The sequence below is a fragment of the Lepisosteus oculatus genome, chromosome 25, assembly GCF_040954835.1.
Source record: "Lepisosteus oculatus isolate fLepOcu1 chromosome 25, fLepOcu1.hap2, whole genome shotgun sequence".
Lineage (NCBI taxonomy): Eukaryota > Metazoa > Chordata > Actinopteri > Semionotiformes > Lepisosteidae > Lepisosteus > Lepisosteus oculatus.
The window spans coordinates 10,397,548-10,417,510 of record NC_090720.1 but is presented as its reverse complement, the minus strand read 5'-3'; the positions used below and the strand labels follow the sequence as shown (position 1 = coordinate 10,417,510).

Here is a 19,963-nt window from a genome sequence, read left to right as displayed (position 1 = left end):
AATTACATTTCTGAAGCACTTCGATGGTAACTTTTTTATACCTTTATTTAACTAGACAAGTCCATCCATCGACTGTCTGCTTCTTTCAATTCAAGACTGCAGGAGAGCCTATCCTGGCAAGCAACAGGTACGAGGCAGGGTACTGGAAGGGACGCCAGTCCATCACAGAGCACATTCACACACACACACACACACACACACACACACCCCATGCCCACATTTCTCAGCAGTCAATTAACCTACCAGTATGTCTTCGGACTGTGGGAGGAAAACCACATGAACCCAGGGAGAACATACAAACTCCACACAGACAGCGCCCCAGGCTATTATGTTAAATTGCCAGGTCATTGGGGTATTGGAGGAGATTACTGAACCAGTCTGACAGCATTGCCCGACTCAAGGGTCCTACAGAAGCATCCAGGAGAGCTACCTCTTTCCGCGGTGCCCTTATGGATTACAATGTCATTTTAAATATAGTAAAGATCTGCAGTAATCTGTGAATGGAAACGAATTGGATAATATCCTCTCATTTAGTCATAGTGTATTCGGTATGTTATATAATAGAGACTGTTTGCAAGAAGGGAGAAGCTGGATTATGCAATAACATACGTTTCACCTGTTAATGAAAGATTCCCGCACAAAACAACCGTGATTTAAAGGTTTAAGGGTACATAAAGAAATCTGACCAAATCTAAGTTCTTAACCTACCTATATTTAGAACCGAAATACTGGAAAAATATCAGATACCGAACTTTGCAAGACATCATTTTACGTTCCGGTAGACTTAGCGAACAGGTATTGTAACTGTTCCCAAAACAGTGGAAAAAAAATGCGAGACAAAGTTGGGCATTTATTAAGATACCCGTTCCATCATGTTCACTTCACAAAAACCTGAATGAAAAACGACAGTCCGCTAAAAGACCTAAAGGCTGTTAAACACACTGCCTGAGCATAACTAGACACTTTTAATTTTGGTGTAGTTATAACCGACATTAGAAAGCATTATTATATCAGAATATGATAGACATATTTTGACTATACCCATGTAATAATGAATAATTAGGTTAAGAGATTTTCTTTAGCCATTTGACAACAGGCATTATTGACAGCCACCACAACATACTACTGTTATAATATAGAGCGGTTTCAGGGCCCTTCGTCAGTCACTTTCGGCTGCACGTTTGATGACGACATCGATTGCCAGGAGAGTGAGACGTCTCGATTTAAACAAGTTAGGGTAATGGTCAAAACTTTGAACAACGGGACACTGAATTTCCTCACCCCACGGCTGCAGAATTTTGTGTTAAAAATTAAGGCAACCCCGAGATGGAATTGGCATGACACATTTTAAAAATTAGTGTTGCGTTCTGTGTGTTTTATTAAAGGTTAAACTAAAATTTAAGGAAAGACAACGCGAAAAATTTAAAATTAACATCAAAGTCCCATGTTAAAGCTTTATTTTTTCGTAAACATCTAGATATTAATTTTGTTTATAGGGATTTTTACTTGTCAAGATATCTTTCCATATACATGGAGGATAGTCACAATTTTGGTGGAAACCATATATTACAGTTGAATCTGAAGGGTGGTCATGTTTTATTCTGGATGTATCACAATGGATTCAGTACCTTAGTTAAAAAAACTAATGCCGTATGAAATGTTCATCCGTGGGAATATGAGCACAGTTTTTAACTTTGAGAAAGTTCTGCTTCAACTCAAGATACAAAGGTGGGTGTTGAGGCCTTTTAAGAAATAAAACATTTGCGATAATGCTGCTATTTGGCAGTTAACACTCGTATTACCCTAAACACTTTGCAATCCCAGCCCGCACCCTTGGAATAAACCTTGTAAAAGCAATTATGACTACAGATGATACTACTCGTATCATTGAGGTCCGTTCGCCGTATCATTTCACAATATTGTCATAACACGTATCGCAGTTTTTACCATCTCGATAATATCGCTTTTTGGATTATTCACAATCCCGCAAATGCGTGGCACACGAAAGTGGGGTTCTGGGCTGCTGCAAATATTTCTCAAAATCACATCGCAGAACATTGCCCTATATCATTTCTTTAACTCCATGAAGTTATCCAGTCATATAAATACAGCACACTAAATACAGCCTGATAGCATCGCTGCATTTAATAGACTAGTCACACGGTTGTATACTCTATATAACTACTGAGAAGTTCTGGGAGAAGTGCGGATGTATTGCAGATTACAACATCTAATTACACTGAAACACATGCGGGATTGTGTAATTATGATGTATTCGAACCACATTTTGCCAGGGAATTCGATTTTAACTCGTATTTCTGGATGACATAATGATGTAACGATGCTAAGCGAAATTGTTAGGGTTCCGTTCCAACGGTAAATTCATGTCCCCTCGTGTTATTTATATATACAATAATATAATATTTATATATACGTAACATATGGTGTTTCTTCTATTTTCAAAAACCCAGAGCAAAGTTGTACTTTAGCACACTAAAAACCATACGTAGAAATACTTTTCTCCAGTTTTCGTTTTGGGTTAAATGTCTGCTTCGATTTTTCTCGGTGCACATAGCGTTAACGTTAGTATGTAATTGTTTTGCTACAACTGTACACAATGTTGCGCTGTTGTCCGGGGGCATCGCAGGAGCGCTGTTTGTGAATCCTGTGTGCATCTTTAGCGACGGTCCCTTAGCTCGGTTTTCGACAGATCCATCCAAGCTCAGTGGATCTTGTTTCTGTGCAACAGCAGGGTACGGTGGACTTAGCGCTGTGAGCAAGGGGAATACGCATTTCACAGAACATTTTTACTCGCCTACAAATCCCAGGCAATGAACTGTATACACTGAAACTGACTGAAGAAGGACTAAAATCGAAAATGACGGTGGATTTTGAAGAATGTATTAAAGATTCACCCAGATTCAGGTACGATAAGGGGTTTATATCGCTTGTCTGTGCGAAAAGGAGCTCTCTTGCCACTAGATTGACGTGGATTTGCTTGTTGAATTTCTTGTTCCGAGATGCTAATGTACATCAGAATATCCCTTCGTTCTACTCAATTACGCTTATTTGAAATTAAGGGTTGCAGGGGGTGGGCTGTAAACATTTTTGCTATTTTGTTTTCATGTTTTAAATTGAACCTTATTTTGGCCGAGGGATTGCATAAAAAGGAAGATTTACCCTTCATTTCGGTCACCATCTGTTCGGGTGTCCCAAGTAGGGGAAATCTGTCACACATACACAAAAAAAAAACTGATGGTACTGTACACTCATCTCGTTAGACGGCCGTCAAAAGGCTTTAGCCTGTCAGATTTGAAATCTTGCGCCGAGAAGTCGGATTGCGTTTCGATCTGGACTTTCTTAATCAGCCCTGTCTTCCCAACCGCTGTCCCGGCTGAATGAATGAAGGGGGGTGTGGACTCGTCCCTCCGGGCTCGGCGTGTCGGTGTCTGGCAGGCACAAAGGAAAATTAATTCTGGGGGAGAAAACCGGGGTGGTCGCGGTGTGTTCGGATCTCGCTCTCTGCACCTATCCAGCGTTTTTCCCCTCCAAGACATTTAAGGGAACATGCTTATTTCCCTTGGAAATGTAGGTGTCTGATCGCAAGAAGTGTCGGTTCACGGTTTAGTTACATTTTTTTTTTACTACATGAGCCATTAAACACAGAGGGGCATTCGATATCTAGTCCATTTTGGTGTTCCATATATGTGCTGTAAAGCGCTCATGGAAAGGTTTTGCGCTGCTTATTCTAAAAGGTACAATGAAACAATCGCATAGCGCATCAATTAACCGATCGCTTCCAGATGTTATCAGACGAAAACGAGCACGGTACATCAGCTGAAAATAATGCGATGCGAGGGGAAACCTGGTCGATAGCCCTGTGCATGTCGTTTGGATTGACAGTTGTTTTTTTGACAGGGCTGTTTGCTTGCTGGGCGCTGCTGTGTGGTCTTGAGATCTGTGCTGTGAGCCGAGAGCTGTGCACGCATGAGTTGCCGTCATTCACTGTACGGTTTTTTTTGTTGATGTTCGCGCAAATATCGGTGAACTTCGTGGGAAAAGGCAGAAAGAAACGCAAAAGTCGCTCGTTGTGTTCAACAGATTAAGAGAAAACGAACGTCACCCTTATTGTTGATGGCTGCGCCTATCTTACATCCCGACGGACAGTGATCAGGCTTTTTCAGTTCAGTCTCGTTACTACACGAGAAATCTTTGAAAATGTGTGGCTTTGCTCCATATTAGGGGATTTCTATTAACGCTCTCTGACGTAAAAGCGAAAGGATATCGTCCAGCCTTGCGTATCAAGTTCACAAAAGTAGGCTACAAATATAGGTCAGTAATCCACCGAAGAAGTTATTACATGCGCCAAAAGAAATTAGGAGAAACAGCAGCAAATCTGTTTCTTCCCTGCTGTCAGACAACTGTATGGTCTCCGGTCTATAGAGAGGGTTTTTGTTTGCCGATGGCTGCTTTTATATCGACCCCTGCCTGAATTTTCCTATTTGCAGAGACGTGTACCACCAGTAGCCTGAGCTGTAGGTCCCCTTTAGTGAGTTATGTCAATTTGGCTGCTTTTATTTGGAGTTAGAAATGAGCGAGTAATGTAAGCGCTTGATGACGCAAAAAAACGAGTCTGGCCAGCGCCCTCTTTCAACGGCAGCATATTTAAGCACAGAAATGCAGTTTGAAAACTTCCAAATTGGTTGGAAAGGGACCCGGTGGACACTTGTGTCCTGTCTTTCAAAATTGTTCTTCTACGGGACGGAATCATTATTAATAATTCCTTTTTTTTCCCTCAACGCAGATGAGTGGAATTGAGTTGAACGCGAATACACAATACATAAAACGCAGTAGAGGGTTACATTCCTTCTTATTGAGCAATTATAGTAAAATAATTCTAAAAACTAAAATAAATCTACCACCTGTTTGATTGCAGTCGACATTCAACACTCCCCTTTTGCTTTGTTTTCAGGTCAGGCTCTTAATAATTGTCAGAACAACATACTGTAATCCTCTCACGTGTCTTGTGCAGGTAGGGACCTGAGAGATGGAATAGTCGTAATTCACTGTCGAAAATAGTTTTTGGACTGTGTCAGCATTTTCAGGCTGAAAAGAGAAAGAAAGATGCTTCTTTTTCTGCCTGGGGTTTTTCAACACATAGGTGATGTTGGGCACAAAATTACAAAAGGATTTACAGGGAAATTCGTCAGTGGTTGAATTGACTGAAACCAACACCTTCCTTGATGCTGTTATGTCTGTAACAAATCTCTTCTGACACGCATACTGGCTACCTACGCTGTGGTTGTTTAAAGCAGGGTTACAGTAGCCTAAGGCAAGGAATGTCAATAACTGAAGATTCCAGTTGGTTCCACTTCAAGATGTGTGGAAGAGCAAGGTCTTTGTTTGGCTAATTACGTCAATTACTAAAATTAAGATGCTAGTTGTTCCAAAATCCTGCAAGGCAGTGGATTCGAAAACCTGCTTATGGCAGAGGAGCTGAGAACAGGGATATTGCCCAGGTTTTCACCAATAAACTGTGGCTCTGTGCTACCAAAGTCACTTTGACGTCACACAATATCCCACCCTCGTCTGTTTTCAATTTTTCTCCATTCAGTGTATTGCTTGTTTTGTTTTTTAGCTCAAGAACTGAAGGTCCGATGATCTCATTCTGACACATGCAAGATTTCATACTTGTTCCTCTGGGTCTCTTGTCAGCCTATAGCTTGGCTGGCTGCACTGTGTAAAGTCACAGTATGAAATAAGATGTTGTTTTTTAGTTTTGGGATGTTGGAGTGCTAGGGCTGGCATCTATCCTCGGTTTACCAGCAACTTTAGGTAAAAGAGAATGTGGGGCATCTCAGTGGTTAACATTGCTCCCTCACAGTGCTGGGGCTCCGGGTTCAGTTCCAGACCTGGGGCTCTGTCTGTGTGGAGTTTGCATGTTCTCCTCATGTTCATGTGGGTTTCCTATGGGTGCTCCAGTTTCCTCCCACACTCCAAAGACGTACTGGTGGGTTGATTGTCTTCTGGGAAAACTGGCCCAGGTGTGAGTGTGTGTGTCTGTCATTCCATGGATGGACGTCCTGTCCAGGCTGTACCCTGCCTTGCACCCATTGCTTGCTGGGCCAGATCTTCCCCACGACCCTGAATTGGATGAAGCACTTAGAATGGGTGATGGGTGAAAAAGAGAACGTGTTAGTGGCATATCCCCTTTAACCTTGATTTTGCAGGAGCCACTTGTTCAAGATTTACATGTCAGTGTAGCAGTGTGTTTTTTTTTTTTCACCAATCCAGTTTGGGAGATTTGAGCTGTTGATCAGCTCACTTTATTGCTGCTACTCTTTTACCGGTACTGGAAAGTAAAGACTGCACACAAAATGTCCTTCAAAATGTGCCCTTGGCCCCTGCTGTGACAGATGCTCTCATTGAGCCTACGCTGTCTACAGAAGGCTAAGCAGAGACTGACAAACCTGATTTTCCCCTGTTTTCTTCATCAGTGCAGAAATGAAATCCTGTCACATTAAGGCAGTATGTTCGAGAATAGGCTGATGTGATAACCACTCTCTTCCTTGTGGCCAAACATCTGTTTACCAGTTTACCTGGGCAGACGTGCACAGCATTTACCATTGGGCATTCGGAGGATCTTATTTTATTGTAACCCCTTTATATTACCAGTGAGTGCTAGTGAAATTAAGATATTTTTTCAGATGAAAAAACCCACTTTGATCCAGTAAATATGCAGGACTTTATATGAAGTAGATGTGTAACCTGTTTTTTTTAGTTTGACCTTGTCAGCAAGTTTAGTTTTGTTTTTTTTGTCGAAAGTGTCCGTGCATCTTTTTTTATAGACAATCTAGGAAAATGATCTTTGACATAGTGACTCCTGTAACCCTCATCGTATACTTGCATTGGAATTTCTCGAACAGAGGAAAGATTAGCACCGCCACTTCTAGCACAAAACCGGTTTTCTTTAGAAAGCTCTCTTCTGAATTTTTAACTGGCCTTGCTCGACTGTGAAATGTGAGAAGATCAGCCTTCATGAAATCTTCATAAAACCTCTGCCTGATGCCTTAAACAGGCTAATTTGTTGAGAAGGTTGAGTTGTTCAGTTTCAATTCCAGATCTCACCATACATACTGTAGATCAACATCTGCCTTCGTCCACTCAGTTCAAGTCAAGACCTCCTGGGTTAGATGGCTTTTCCAAGTTCTATTGTCAGGGTGCTTTTGCTCATGCCTAGTGACTGGGGCACTGTTTTCAAGTACAGATGTGTTTCAGGAGAGAATGCACAGCAAAGAGGGAACTCTCTAGTGCAGTGTATTTATTTTCTAGGCAGAGGTCCAATCCATCACAAAGCAAAGTAGCTAATGTGATTGGAAAGCAAACCCTGGTTTTGTTGCACAGTTACAGTACAGCCCTTGAAAAGACGAGTCTGCTGCATCTTGCCCAACATCTTCTCAAGATTCGCAAATGTGTCTATATAAAATTCGTTCACAGCATTGAGGGAAATTTGTATACTTGCTGCTACAATATTTTGGATTCGGAATAAAACACAATATTGGCATTATCAGCCGTATGTACTGAAGTAGTTCAGGTGGGGAGCTGCGTCAGCATGCGTAGGCTGCAAAGGAACAAGTAATAGGTTTATTCCATGCTGAAAAAAAGAAGAAAGAAAACACAACGTTTCGGCCGTGGAGCCTTCTTCAGGTGTCAGGAAGGCTCCACGGCCGAAACGTTGTGTTTTCTTTCTTCTTTTTTTCAGCATGGAATAAACCTATTACTTGTTCATATGTACTGAAGGCTGATTTTCATTTTGTTAAAAAATGCTTTGTGTCAGTTAAAGCCTCAATACTAGTATAGTCAGAAAGCGCTCAAGACACTAGTTTGAATTCAGGGCAGAAATGAGAAGAAAAGGCTGTGGACAAAGTGTTTATCAATGCAGGAAATTTATTTTTCTGTATTTTGTTCCTTTTTTAAAAGGCCACACAATTACTAGTACCCTGTTTACTTTTGACTAGTTTTGTGATCACTTTGAAATAATAGTAGCTTTACCCTTTTTAAGGTTAGATTAAAAAAAAGAAATAGAGTGGACTCAAAATAATGGAAAAAAACCCCCAGTGTTATTTTTGCTGTAAGACAAGTGTGAAGGACAGGGGCTAGGTTAGAGAGGTTCAAAGGTCACATCCTGCCAGAGCGCAGGAAACCCTTCCTTTGGCAGGAATAAAATAAACCAAATAATTTCTCACTGAACGCATGAAAAAAACTGGAAAAGCCAAAAAGAATGAACACCATTTAAACAGCAGAACCTAGGCAATCTGTTATTTTTATGCAGTAAATAATTTTACTTAGAAGACATCTCTAAAAAATATGCTGTACAAGAAAAACATTCTAAACGCGGACTTCTTTTTTTCTGCCATATCATTTGGTATGTTTTATATATCCGGATTGCAGGGTGGGTGCTAATTTTGAGCTGATTTCATTGGATTCATGTTGGTTTAATTTGGTGAAGCAAGGCTACACTGTTAAATCCCTTTCTGAGAAATGACAAGCAGGCAGCTATTGGCCTCTTGAACGTGCCTGGCATTGCTGTACAACTGTGGGTCTTAGGACAGCTAATCGGTGAGAATTCAATTTCCAATACAGACTGGGCATGCTGATTCTCTGATTCTCAGAATCACTCAGAGGTGCGGGAGAGTGACACACTTGCATGGACTGAGCAGATAACTGCTGCCATGGTTGTTTTTTTTATTGTGTTCCTCTGCAGTCACACTAGTGTCAGATCCTGTGTCAGACGTATGAACGAATTGGGCTGGGGGTTTGGTTTTCTTGATGCCAGAGCCTTTTTGGTGTGTTTCTTCCTACACGTCAGCCTTACCATCTGCTGCCCCAAGCCCAAAACCCAGTGGAGCAGTTGTTAAAACAGCACAGAAAGCGTTTTGCAGCTGATCTTTGAAGTGTTTAACTTCCCTTGTATTGAGCTTAACCCCTGCTTGCTGTCTTAAGTGAATGCCAGTTGTCGGCACGGTTTCATTTATCACGAAGGCTTGTGGTTTTGCGTCTTGTATCTGTCTTTCGGATGAGACGTAAAACCGAGGTCCTGACTCTCTGTGGTCATTAAAAATCCCAGGGTGTTTCTCGAAAAGAGTAGGGGTGTAACCCCGGCGTCATGGCCAAATTTCCCATTGGCCCTTAAACAATCATGGCCTCCTAATAATCTCCTAATAATCCCCATCTCTGAACTGGCTTCATCACTCTGTTCTCCTCCCCACTGATGTGTGGTGAGCATTCTGGTGCACTATGGGTGCCGTCGCATCATCCAGGTGGGGCTGCACATTGATGGGTGTGGAGTGGATCCCCATTACCTGTAAAGCGCTTTGAGTGGAGTGTCCAGAAAAGCGCTATATAACTGTAAGCAATTATTATTATTTTTGTACAGTACCACGCTCAAAAACGGGTCACTTTTCTTCTCCAGTGCTGTTCTGCTCTGTCTTGCAGGCTTGTGCATTATTCTGCTATGGATATATAAGGCAGCCAAGACAAATAGTTTAGAACCACCATAAGACCTGAGGAATGGTTATGCATGACAGGACCCTGCAAACATTTATATTAATACGGAGTATTTCCATGGCATCTGTGCATTTCTCCCATGGAATGTTGCAGCCCACTTTAATGGATGGTTCTGATGATTTTGAACGATGCTGAAGTGCCTGTTACTCTTCTCTGAGCAGGAGCTATGTATAGAAGTGTACTGGAGCTGTGTACAGAGAACATTAGTCACTTCTGAATAAATCCCTCCACATCAGTTGAAGGCATACCGATTTAGCCTCAAAACATCATTAAATGCGTGCCATCTGAAGAATCGTATTGTGCTGTGTAATGGGTTGTGGTTAGCCCACAGCTCTCGCAACGGCAGAGGTTAAATAAATACCGCATGCATTCCGTATGTCATTTCCCTTTTGCAGCTCCCCTGCTCATTTTCCTCAGCCTTTGAAAATTCAGAAGTCTCCCAGGTTCACAAGGAAGAGCATGTGTGTGTGCCTGCCTTTTGCACGTGTGTATATTGTAAGCACAGTAAGGCACTCCAGCTCAGTCTTTTTCTCCAAATCCACACTTGGCAGAGTTACCTTAATGACTGCCATCTGGGTCTGTGAGTCAGACCACAGGAAGTACTCAAAGAATCCTTATTTACAGGAACATTCTCTGGTGTTTGTGTCAAAGAACTAAAATGATGAGGCCGATAGGCTCTGTGCTTTCATGTTAACCCAACTAATGCCAAAAGTCCTGTCTGAGAATGTTGCTTTCTTAATCTCTAGGTGTTTGACATCTGCTCTTCGCTGGCGATCACAGGGGTGGTATGAGGTTTTTCAGTCAGTCGAATGCCCTCGGACTGGTCTGGCATGCTACAGCACTGGGAGACTGGTCTCTACTGTGTGAAGCATGACAAAAAAGAAGCTACTGTAGAAGGGCTTGTGATAGGGGTAGAGAGGTCAGGAAAATGTCACGCAGATAATTTCCTTTTCCTATAGACAGAAAATAAGCCACAGTATTTTTTTCACCCTCTCACCACTACAGCTGACTTTCAATTCACCCAATTGACCCAATTGACCCAATTGCAGAAGGGTCATTTTTTTCTTAGCAGCTCATCATTCCAAGAATCGGCTTCAGTGTCATGGCTGTGTAATGCGTTTCCTGGTTTCCATGGTTTCCCTGGTCTGATTAAAGAAATGCTGCAGTTTTAAGTATTGAAACACATACACTTAGTTAACGTTAGTTTCCTACGTCCTCATTTAATCATTGAGTTTGAAGTAGTCCTTGCAGTGGGCATTGTTTTTATGTTTCTGAATAATAGAATTCCCTCCTTCTACTGTATATGCAAGAGAGAGATGGATCAGTTCTCTCAGCATGTTGTTCAGTTTCTGTTTCGAAGTCCTTAGAAAGTAGCTGTGTCCTTTTTGTTGTCTGGCCAGGAAAACTAAACTTAGGACAGACTGCGAACAAGAACGATATTCCAAATGATAGATTACTAATGCTTTGGACCATTAACATTGTTTCTTTAAATTGATAAAAAAAGATTAATAATATTTCTATGATTTTAGTTCTCAACCATTCATCATATACTGTGGGCAAGTGCGTGGTTTCCCTTTCTCATGCTTCTCGTAGATGAAGACAATATCAAGTTCCTTAAACCTTTATGTGTGAATGTTGGGTTCTGACGAAGACAGGCAGACTGAATAGTGTGGCCTTTGTTTTTTTTTGTGTTGTTTTTCTACTTTGCAAAGAGATGTATTTTCAGGGATCCCCAATATTCCAATGAAGATGATGAAATGTAGGGATTCCAGACTGTCTACCAGCCATCCCATCATTGTCTAGCAACTTTATGCAGTTCAAGGTTTCAGGGGACCTGGCCAGCAACAGATGCAATGCAGGTTACTCCCTGACACACACACACTCATACCAGGGCCAATTTACCAGTAAACAGAACATGCAGAGAAAACCCACACTTATAGAGGGTGAACATACAAACTTCACACAGATGGGAGCCCAGGGATTGCCATTACTGACAAATCCGTTTTCATGGTCTCCTAAACATTTTATTCATTACGATTTCGGAGGCTTCACTAAATTGCCAGGTTAACCCTTCACGGTATGTAGACACTTGAATGTTCCTTCAGGAGAAAACGTCTATAATCTCTGAATCTGAGCTTCAGGGAGGAGGAAGGGAGGACGTTTTTCAGTGAACAATGACATTAGACTGCTGAACTGAGGTAAAAGATTGAGTACGCAGTTACATAAAACATCGTACGTCTAAAAAACGAATCATATTTGAAACTTACAAATTACCAATCTGATGTTATGGTTTCTCTTTCAGTGTCCATAAAATGTCTTTTAATTATGGAAATTTCATGCATAATATTGAAAATGTAGGAGCACACATCATTGTTTTTTTCTTTGTAGCCAACCCTTAATGTAAGAACCAGTGTTGCCCAACAGTTCCGATTCAGAAATGAGCAGGAGCAGTGCGCTGCCATTTTGAATACACATGTGAAGTGATGCTGCTCCAGTTAGTTCTCTCCTGAACATGTAGCATGTAAAAATAAATTGAATCTGCCTCAAAGGTCGATGGCAGTGCACAGACACATTGTTTGTGCATATGCAATACACATCAACACTTCAAGTCTCTTCTGATAAGGATGCTTCAGCTTGCTGTGCTGTTGCACTGCTGGGTAGCTCTTGCACATTTTAGGGCCTTCTCACATGCCTCTCTGACCCAGCAGTTGTGTCAACAGCTGGCTGTTAAAATCCAGGGGATAGCTCACAGACATCTCTGCTGTTTCACCAGCAAGTGAAGGGCATGTCATGATTAAGTACTGCAATTGCTGCTGTCACCAATAGCACAGTGAGAGCAATTACCTTTTTAACAATTTAACTTTGGAAAATGAGAGAAAATAAATGTCAAACATTAGGGACTCAGCTGAGTAAATTCGAGAGAGCTGGCAGCCAGGAGTGTGTAATGAAGGAAATAGGCCCTTTTCTTGAGACATGGCTAAATAGGGTGATTTCCTTTCTCTCTCTAAGCATATTAATCTTGTATGGCAGTCCTCTTCAGTAGCCTGTGTAGCTGATCCTTTTATTAACATAAAAAGAAACCAAAAAGGTGTCCTGGAAACATAATTTGGATTTAAAGCAGAACTCTGACGTGAACAAAAAAGGTGAAGTATGTTTCAAACTAAAACGCGTGTGTATTGACATACAATTCACACACTTGATATTTGTTTCACATTGTTTCCAAATGTATTTCATTTTCCTTTGCCACGTTTCAATGATGTACTTCTTCACAAAGTGTTTTCTGGTTTTCTGTGTAAGGGAATGTAACGTGCATAGCAGAAAAACAGTCGGGAGCAGGGAGGTGTCTCCAACAGAAATTCCTGTAAGCCTCACCTCAGGTGCCTGCAGTAACAAGCTCTCTCTGCTGCAGGGGCAGAAAAGCTCGTTTTTGCACGTGTACACACCACTGGTGAACATTGTGTAATCTTTACAATAAAGCAAGACTGTGCGCTTCCTGTTTAGCTGCCAAAGATATCCTTTCTCTGGCTTCCCACACCGCTGTACTGGCCTCATTCAATTGAGACAAATGGGGGGTTTAGAGTTTGATTAGGAAGATGTCCAAGACCCAAGACCATAAATCCATTACTTAAGAATAATCCCCACTGTCATGTCAGCTTTTACTTACCCACACTTGTATTATTCAAGTGACCAGACATTAATGATGAGGCAAACAGTCAACAGGTTTGATTCTGGTCAAACCTTCTGCATGGAATTTGTGTGTCCTCACATGCAAATTCCTTAAGAAATAGCGTTCCTGGCTGAGGAGGTGCAGTAACCTCCGATGGGTGGATATCCCGTCCAGGTTGTCTTGCGCTTCATGTCTGCTAGGCTAGGCTTAAGATCAACGCAGTCCTCTACAGAGTGAGCACCTATGTAGCATAGATATTGATGAAACATGGACTCCCATTTAGACTGAAGACTTGTGCCGATTTGTACAGCGGCTCATTTCTGACATCAGTGCGAGTGAAGCTGAATGAAGAGTAAAAAGGTTCCCATCTTAACCCACACCAGCAGTCTCCAGGGTTGAGTCTGTGAGTCTGACAGCTTCACACTATTACTCCATGTTCTGAGATCCAAGACGGAGCACATGAGCTGTGAGAACAGTCTTTCAGCCAGGTGCTGCATCGTTCCCAGCTAGAGTTGAGCAAAGAGTGTACTTCTGCAGAGCAGATTGTGTAATAAAACGTCGGTTTTTATTTTTCAGGTTTGTTTGCAGTTACTTTCGGAATTTAATTTTGTCAACCTTTCCTTAACATGTTTTTGAAAATAAAAGGTGTTTATATCAAAATGTGGCTGGAAATGACCTGTATTGTAAATTGATTCATTTACTCCTTCAGAATATCAAGAAGTTGAGTGTTAGTGCTTCTTCAAGTTGTCTTGACAGTTTGTGATGTTAGACAAACTGGGTGTAAAGGAGTAGCTTATGTCAGTATTTTGGCTGCTTTTCTTAACAGTTCTAAATACCTGCCATGTGTGGTGCTTTGGACAGGATGGGTCACTCTTTTGCAACATTGAACTTTCTGATATACTGGCAGCAATTACAATATAAGTTAATACGTTTGCAATAAGGCAAGTACAATGTTGTGCACATGTACAGCACAAAAAATGATAAAATTTCATAAAAACTAAAACATCAAGCCTGTAGATAGAAAAGTATTTTTTGTTAAATTGTGACATTGTTCCATGTTTGCTCTGCAACAGATTTGCACTTTGAGAATGAATTACATTGCTGCAGTGCATTGGAAGAGTTACTGGAGGACACAATGGACAGAGCTTTTCGGTGGGCAGGTGATTCCACCACTGAGGGGCAAGGATGGAGAATTGATTCTGTTTCTGGGTTCTGTATGCATTTAGAGAAGCTGTTTGCTGTTAAGAGCGCTTTTTCTTTCTGGTGTTTCTCCTCTGATTTCTGTGGTCTCTCTGTTTAAAGCGTCCTCATACAGTATTTCAGTCACAGTTGCAAAACGTTTGAACTGTGCAATTCAGTAAATGTGGCTTTGCTTTATGCCACCTAATTTCTTTTAAAACTGTGCTTTTACCACTGCAGGCCATGGCATTTCCTTTATTTCAGTAGAACATTATAAGGGCTGTTCTATACTATAGTGGTGGTCAGAGTCTCTGCCATCATAAACCAGGGCAGTAAAGCATAGCGAAAGTATGATGAAAAGCAACATGACAAAAAAGCAGGTAAACATCTTAGTGAAAGTACAAAATGACTATGCAAATGCACAACAAACCTTCCCCACATGTTTTTATTTATACACAAAATAAAAATAAAAGAATTTAATAAACCGTAGTTAAACTGGCAGTGCACAGTATTCCATTGTGTCCCGAGGCCAGAGTCTGATCTGTTTTATACAAATCAGAAGTAGCAGTGTGATGAGTGAATTATGGTAATGAGTGATCCTATCGGATACAGAAGATGTTTAAGCATATAAAATTACACAGCCTGCTGGATTTGCTATTTTCCTGTGTAGTTAGGGAGCTGGATACCCCCTTTTTGCCTTCATTGCATTGCAAACACCTGAGAGCCAGGCTTGTTTCCCACAATCCGTCAGAATGGTAGGGTTCATTAAAAAAAAAAACATGCCTGGTGTGTCAAGGAGTCTTTTGGTTCTCAAGAACGTATCTCCTCAGATCACTCGCTGCACAAATATTCTTGCGTTTCTCTGTCCAGCAACAGCAAAGGTCAGATAATCTGGGGGCGGAGTCTCTGCTTGGCTCCTGGTCGCCCGTCCTGCGCCTGCTAACAATTTGCTCTGTTGTGCCAGTGGGGGGGGGCGATGGCAGACGCTCCCACTCGCCGCTCGTCTCTCGCTAGCGCAGGCGAACTGTGAGCGGGGAAGGCAGTCAAGCTGGGGATTAATCACACCAGTCATGAAAGAAGAAGTTTATTTTGAATAGTTCTGATTTACTGAGCTTTGATGGCTCTGAAAATGCCTGAGATGTAGCCAGGAGTGAAAAGGTCATTCAGTCCTAGGAGAGATACTGCATACCAGAGCCTCTAGTATCTATAGCTGACCTCAGAGCTGCTGTATGCAGATGTCTAAAGATCTGCCATAGGTGTGTATATGATGAGCCCAGGATTAAATATATTCCATATATATACAGTATGCCATATATACTGTATAGTTCCTTTTTGGAGGTTACTCACAGAATACATATTGGATGGGTCATTGTACCTCTCCCACCCACAGCTCACACCTTTTTCACACCCATTCTTAATTGTTTTTAAAGTTGACAGATTTCTTAACGATGCTGAGGTCTCCCCTGCAATGCTGTGTCAGACTGTGGAGGGGCTGTTTCATGACCTTGGACCTTTCTATATCATGCTTGTAATGGTGGACATTGGTTCAGTGGTGTATACTTCAGTTCTGACGTAGGCTCACAATATATTTTTTGTTATTAGCCTGTTTTTGCATGCTATTTAGGAGCCCAGTATGAATGAACAAGAATTCTTCAATTAAGCAGATACACTGTGCATAGCTGCCATTTTTTAAAATTAATGACTTCACCAAATTGTGAACTGGGAGCTCTAACAAACTGGTTAATAGTTTGCTACTATTACTATTTTTTGAATGTTTTTAGAATGTCCAGTTGAGTGTTTTTTGTTTCCTGTACAGGTGTGCTGGCTCACACAGTGCAGGTGTGCTGGCTCACTCAGTACAGGTGTGCTGGCTCACTCAGTACAGGTGTGCTGGCTCCCTCAGTACAGGTGACCTGGCTCACTCAGTACAGGTGACCTGGCTCACTCAGTACAGGTGACCTGGCTCACTCAGTACAGGTGTGCTGGCTCACACAGTACAGGTGTGCTGGCTCACTCAGTACAGGTGTGCTGGCTCACTCAGTACAGGTGTGCTGGCTCACACAGTACAGGTGTGCTGGCTCACTCAGTACAGGTGACCTGGCTCACTCAGTACAGGTGACCTGGCTCACTCAGTACAGGTGTGCTGGCTCACTCAGTACAGGTGTGCTGGCTCACTCAGTACAGGTGTGCTGGCTCACTCAGTACAGGTGACCTGTGTACATCACTCAGCTTTTATGCATCACAGGTAAAGCAGTCTGGGTAATTGTGGGGAGAGTGTCTCTCCCTGCATGAGAATCCCAGTCACAGTTGGCTTGTGGCATGACCCTGCCTTGGACACGTGATCATTGAGCTCTCCCTGCACTCAGGCAAGTCGAGTCTGTTCGGAAGTCCTTTGTTTGCTGCTTCTGTTTGTAGCTCCTAGTCTTACACCATCATTTATTTGTATCTAGTGGTATGTATTCCATCTTTTCTTTGAATGATTCTTTAAAAAAGAACAGCAGGTGGGTTTCCAGGGTCAAGATTGGGAACTTGGCAGTTCAACTGGGTCCCAGGGATAGGAAACACTCATCGCCTTATGGAGACATCATGTAAGAAGGAACTGACTGAGCTCTGTTTTTCAATCAGGTGTTGCAATTAAGAAAATGCTTTACATCCCAGCTCCTGTGACATCCAAAATCTTGTCACATGATCTTAGCCTCTTTGGGGTTCCTCTGGTCAGACATCACTGCTGCAGTAGACCCTGCAGAGAAAAGAGCATGAGTGGCTTATTTCCTGAAGGCTCCTTGTCTGGGAAGTCTGCACCGCCATGATGAAACACACACAGGAGGGCTGCTGTGTCTTGCCAGATCCTTCAGTTCGATCCCATCACCCCCTGCAGCATGCAAACAGGTCAAGTGACGTGCATCTGACAGTAGGGGGCTAAGCTCGTGACGTTAATTATGTAAGCTGAGTAGTGAACACTGTGGATTACTTACGAGCTACTCATTTGACTGGGAAAAAAACACTGCAATGATAAAACCTAAGGCTTGTCATTTTCTCATGGATAAACTTGTGACTGACACAGCTCTGCTCTGCCCCTGCTGGAGTTTTTCCACACTTGCTTGTGGGCTCACAGCAGACACGGAGTTACTCTGCTACACCAAAAGAGCAGATCTTCTACCATTACAGTAGGATTCAATGGAGTGAGGTCACTTCTGTTTCAGGCTTAGTGCCTCTGAGCCCTGTAACATGGATTGTATGTCCATCCATCCATTTTCTTACAGATTTATCAAATTCAGGGTCATGGGAGAGCCGCAGCCTATCCCAGCAAGCAATGGGCACAAGGCAGGATACACCGAGGATGGGACACCAGTCCATCACAGGGCACATACAGACATGCACACACTCTCAGACCAGGGCCAGTGTTTTCAGAAGTCAGTTTATCTGCCACATCACATTTTTGGACAGTGGGAGAAAACTGTAGCACCTGCAAGAATCCCAAGTAAATGGGGCAGAACATACAAACTCCACACAGACAGAGCCCCTTCAGAATTGAACCCAGGGCCCCAGAGCTGCTAGACAGCAATGCTGACCACTGCACCACAGTATCTCTACTAGCAAGTACATTTAGAAAAAGGGACTTTTTAAAGTCAATGTAAAAAAATGAGATGTGTGTTAGAGCCTTACAAAATCCAGAATGTTAATTCTTACAGGATTCATATTTTCCCCTCTTTTTTTAAAAGAACTGGAATTTAGAAAATTGCAAACATGGTTTATTTCTGTTTTTAGTTCAGAGCTCTTTATCAATGACATTAAATTCCCAGAAAGACTATACATCTTGCAAAGAAAATTAATCCGTTGACAACCCATGCCTAAAAGATTTGTGTATTTAGTACAATTTAATTCCAGAGGGAATTGTTCTATTTTTTTTATTGAATTTTCTTTTCTAATTCCATCAGAGTGGCTGCTTAATAAGATGCTTTCCTTTCTGCTGTGGGCGAATCTCATCTCGTGTTCAGGCTAGCCTCAGACCCTAGCCGAGTAACAGCAGCTAATAGAAACTATAAATGCATCTGCATGGATTATCTAGAATGTTGTTCTGTAATGTTTTCATAGTCTTATAGAAATTCTTATTACAATGATTTCATCTGATGCCACATTATAAATCTTGACCAGCTGTAATGTGATTCGTAAATTTACATGAAGTGCTGTACAGATAGTTAATTTATTCCTCTGAATTGATAAAAAAAACAAGGGCAGATGAGGTTTTCAAGCAGTACATTTATTTTATAATGCATGGCCAGCTATTAGTGTCTCGTGTTACAAATCCACTCCTTTACTTTATTACAGCCATGACTACTGGCATAGACTCAGCAAAATTCGAGAAGGAGCCGACCTGTTCAGGTGTCTCAATGCAGAAGCTCGTTGGAGAATGTCTTAACACATGTAGTAACAAAAACCTTGAATAAAGAGGCTTTGATGTCCATTGAAGCAGTAAATCTTCTTTATCCATAAAACATTTATATTATAAATAGGATCATGTTTACTGCAGGTATTGGACTTGTTGGGGAAAATTACTTTTAAGAGGTAGTTGATTATCATTTCAAGTTAAGCCATGTTAGGGATTTTTAATTTTTAATTCAATAAGACGTTGGGGTGGAAATTGCTATTAAGGGGTACTTTTTTTTACATAGAAACTGTCCACATTTCCTAGATAACTGTAACTAATTACTATGTTGTATTTTATTATTATTATTGTGAGTTTTAATAATTTACATTATTCAACATGAGGATCCACTCAAAATCATCCTAAGCTGTCAGTATCTCAATTCTCTTCAGCGAACTACAGATGCTTCATACATGGTTTCTCAGGACTCCAGTTTCTAGCATCTTCAGCTAAAGTATAGTATACTACTGACAAAATATTATTTTATTCTCCAATGGGAAAGATTCTGCTCTTAACATTTGGGTTAAGAGAACGTGAAGCAGATCAGAAATGGAACAGGCACAGGAACAAAGTACTAGTGGTTCACGTGAAGTCTGCCCTGGTGTAGTTTGAATACAAATTTGTGAAAAAGTGAAAATTTCCAGCCTTTTTTTTCTTGTCACTCGTCTTTGATGCTTCTGTTGAAGTAAAAAATTAGACAAGGAGGTTAAAAGTGTTAAAAGTGTTCCGTTTTCTCTTGTTCCTTCTCAAAAGGCTTCAATTACATCTTCCAAGAGCTGCATTCATGCCATGCACGGTCTGATTGCTTCTGCTCTGCTCCTTCCAAGTTATTCACGTGTGTGTCCCTGTGAAAGGACTCTGCCGTGTGTGCAGAAAGCATTGTTTAAAGAACAGGATGCACGACAGAAGAGGGGCTGTTCCCCAGTCTGTCTTGCCAGCAGACCACCACTTGTGTCAAGGCACACCACCACAGAAGGTGCCCCTGATTTGGAGGACCAATTTAACAAACCATATAGGGGGATTGAAGAAGCTTAATAGAATTGAATAGGAAACAGGAGCCGTAGCTGGTGGGCACATGTGACAGTTAGTGATGGGTGCAGGTGAACACGGAGCGTGGTGGCTCT

At 41.7% G+C, this 19,963-nt stretch overlaps 2 protein-coding genes across 9 annotated transcripts in view; one reads left to right on the top strand and one right to left on the bottom strand.

Annotated features, from left to right (window-relative positions):
* pusl1 (pseudouridine synthase like 1) overlaps positions 1-898 on the bottom strand; it is a 52,017-nt gene extending 51,119 nt beyond the window's left edge. Inside the window, exon 1 of one of the 2 annotated variants that reach the window (XM_015336817.2) lies at positions 709-898. In XM_015336817.2, the coding sequence (XP_015192303.2) occupies positions 709-767 (59 nt within the window). In that variant the 5' untranslated portion in view covers positions 768-898. The other variant, XM_015336818.2, reaches the window with a different exon arrangement.
* Positions 899-2,701: 1,803 nt separating this feature from the next.
* acap3a (ArfGAP with coiled-coil, ankyrin repeat and PH domains 3a) overlaps positions 2,702-19,963 on the top strand; it is a 174,374-nt gene continuing 157,112 nt past the window's right edge. For 5 of the 7 annotated variants that reach the window (XM_069184052.1, XM_069184049.1, XM_069184050.1 and 2 more), the window contains exon 1: positions 2,702-2,925. In XM_069184052.1, the coding sequence (XP_069040153.1) occupies positions 2,879-2,925 (47 nt within the window). In that variant the 5' untranslated portion in view covers positions 2,702-2,878. The remainder of the gene's footprint in view (positions 2,926-19,963) is intronic. The other 2 variants (XM_069184054.1, XM_069184053.1) reach the window with 1 other exon arrangement.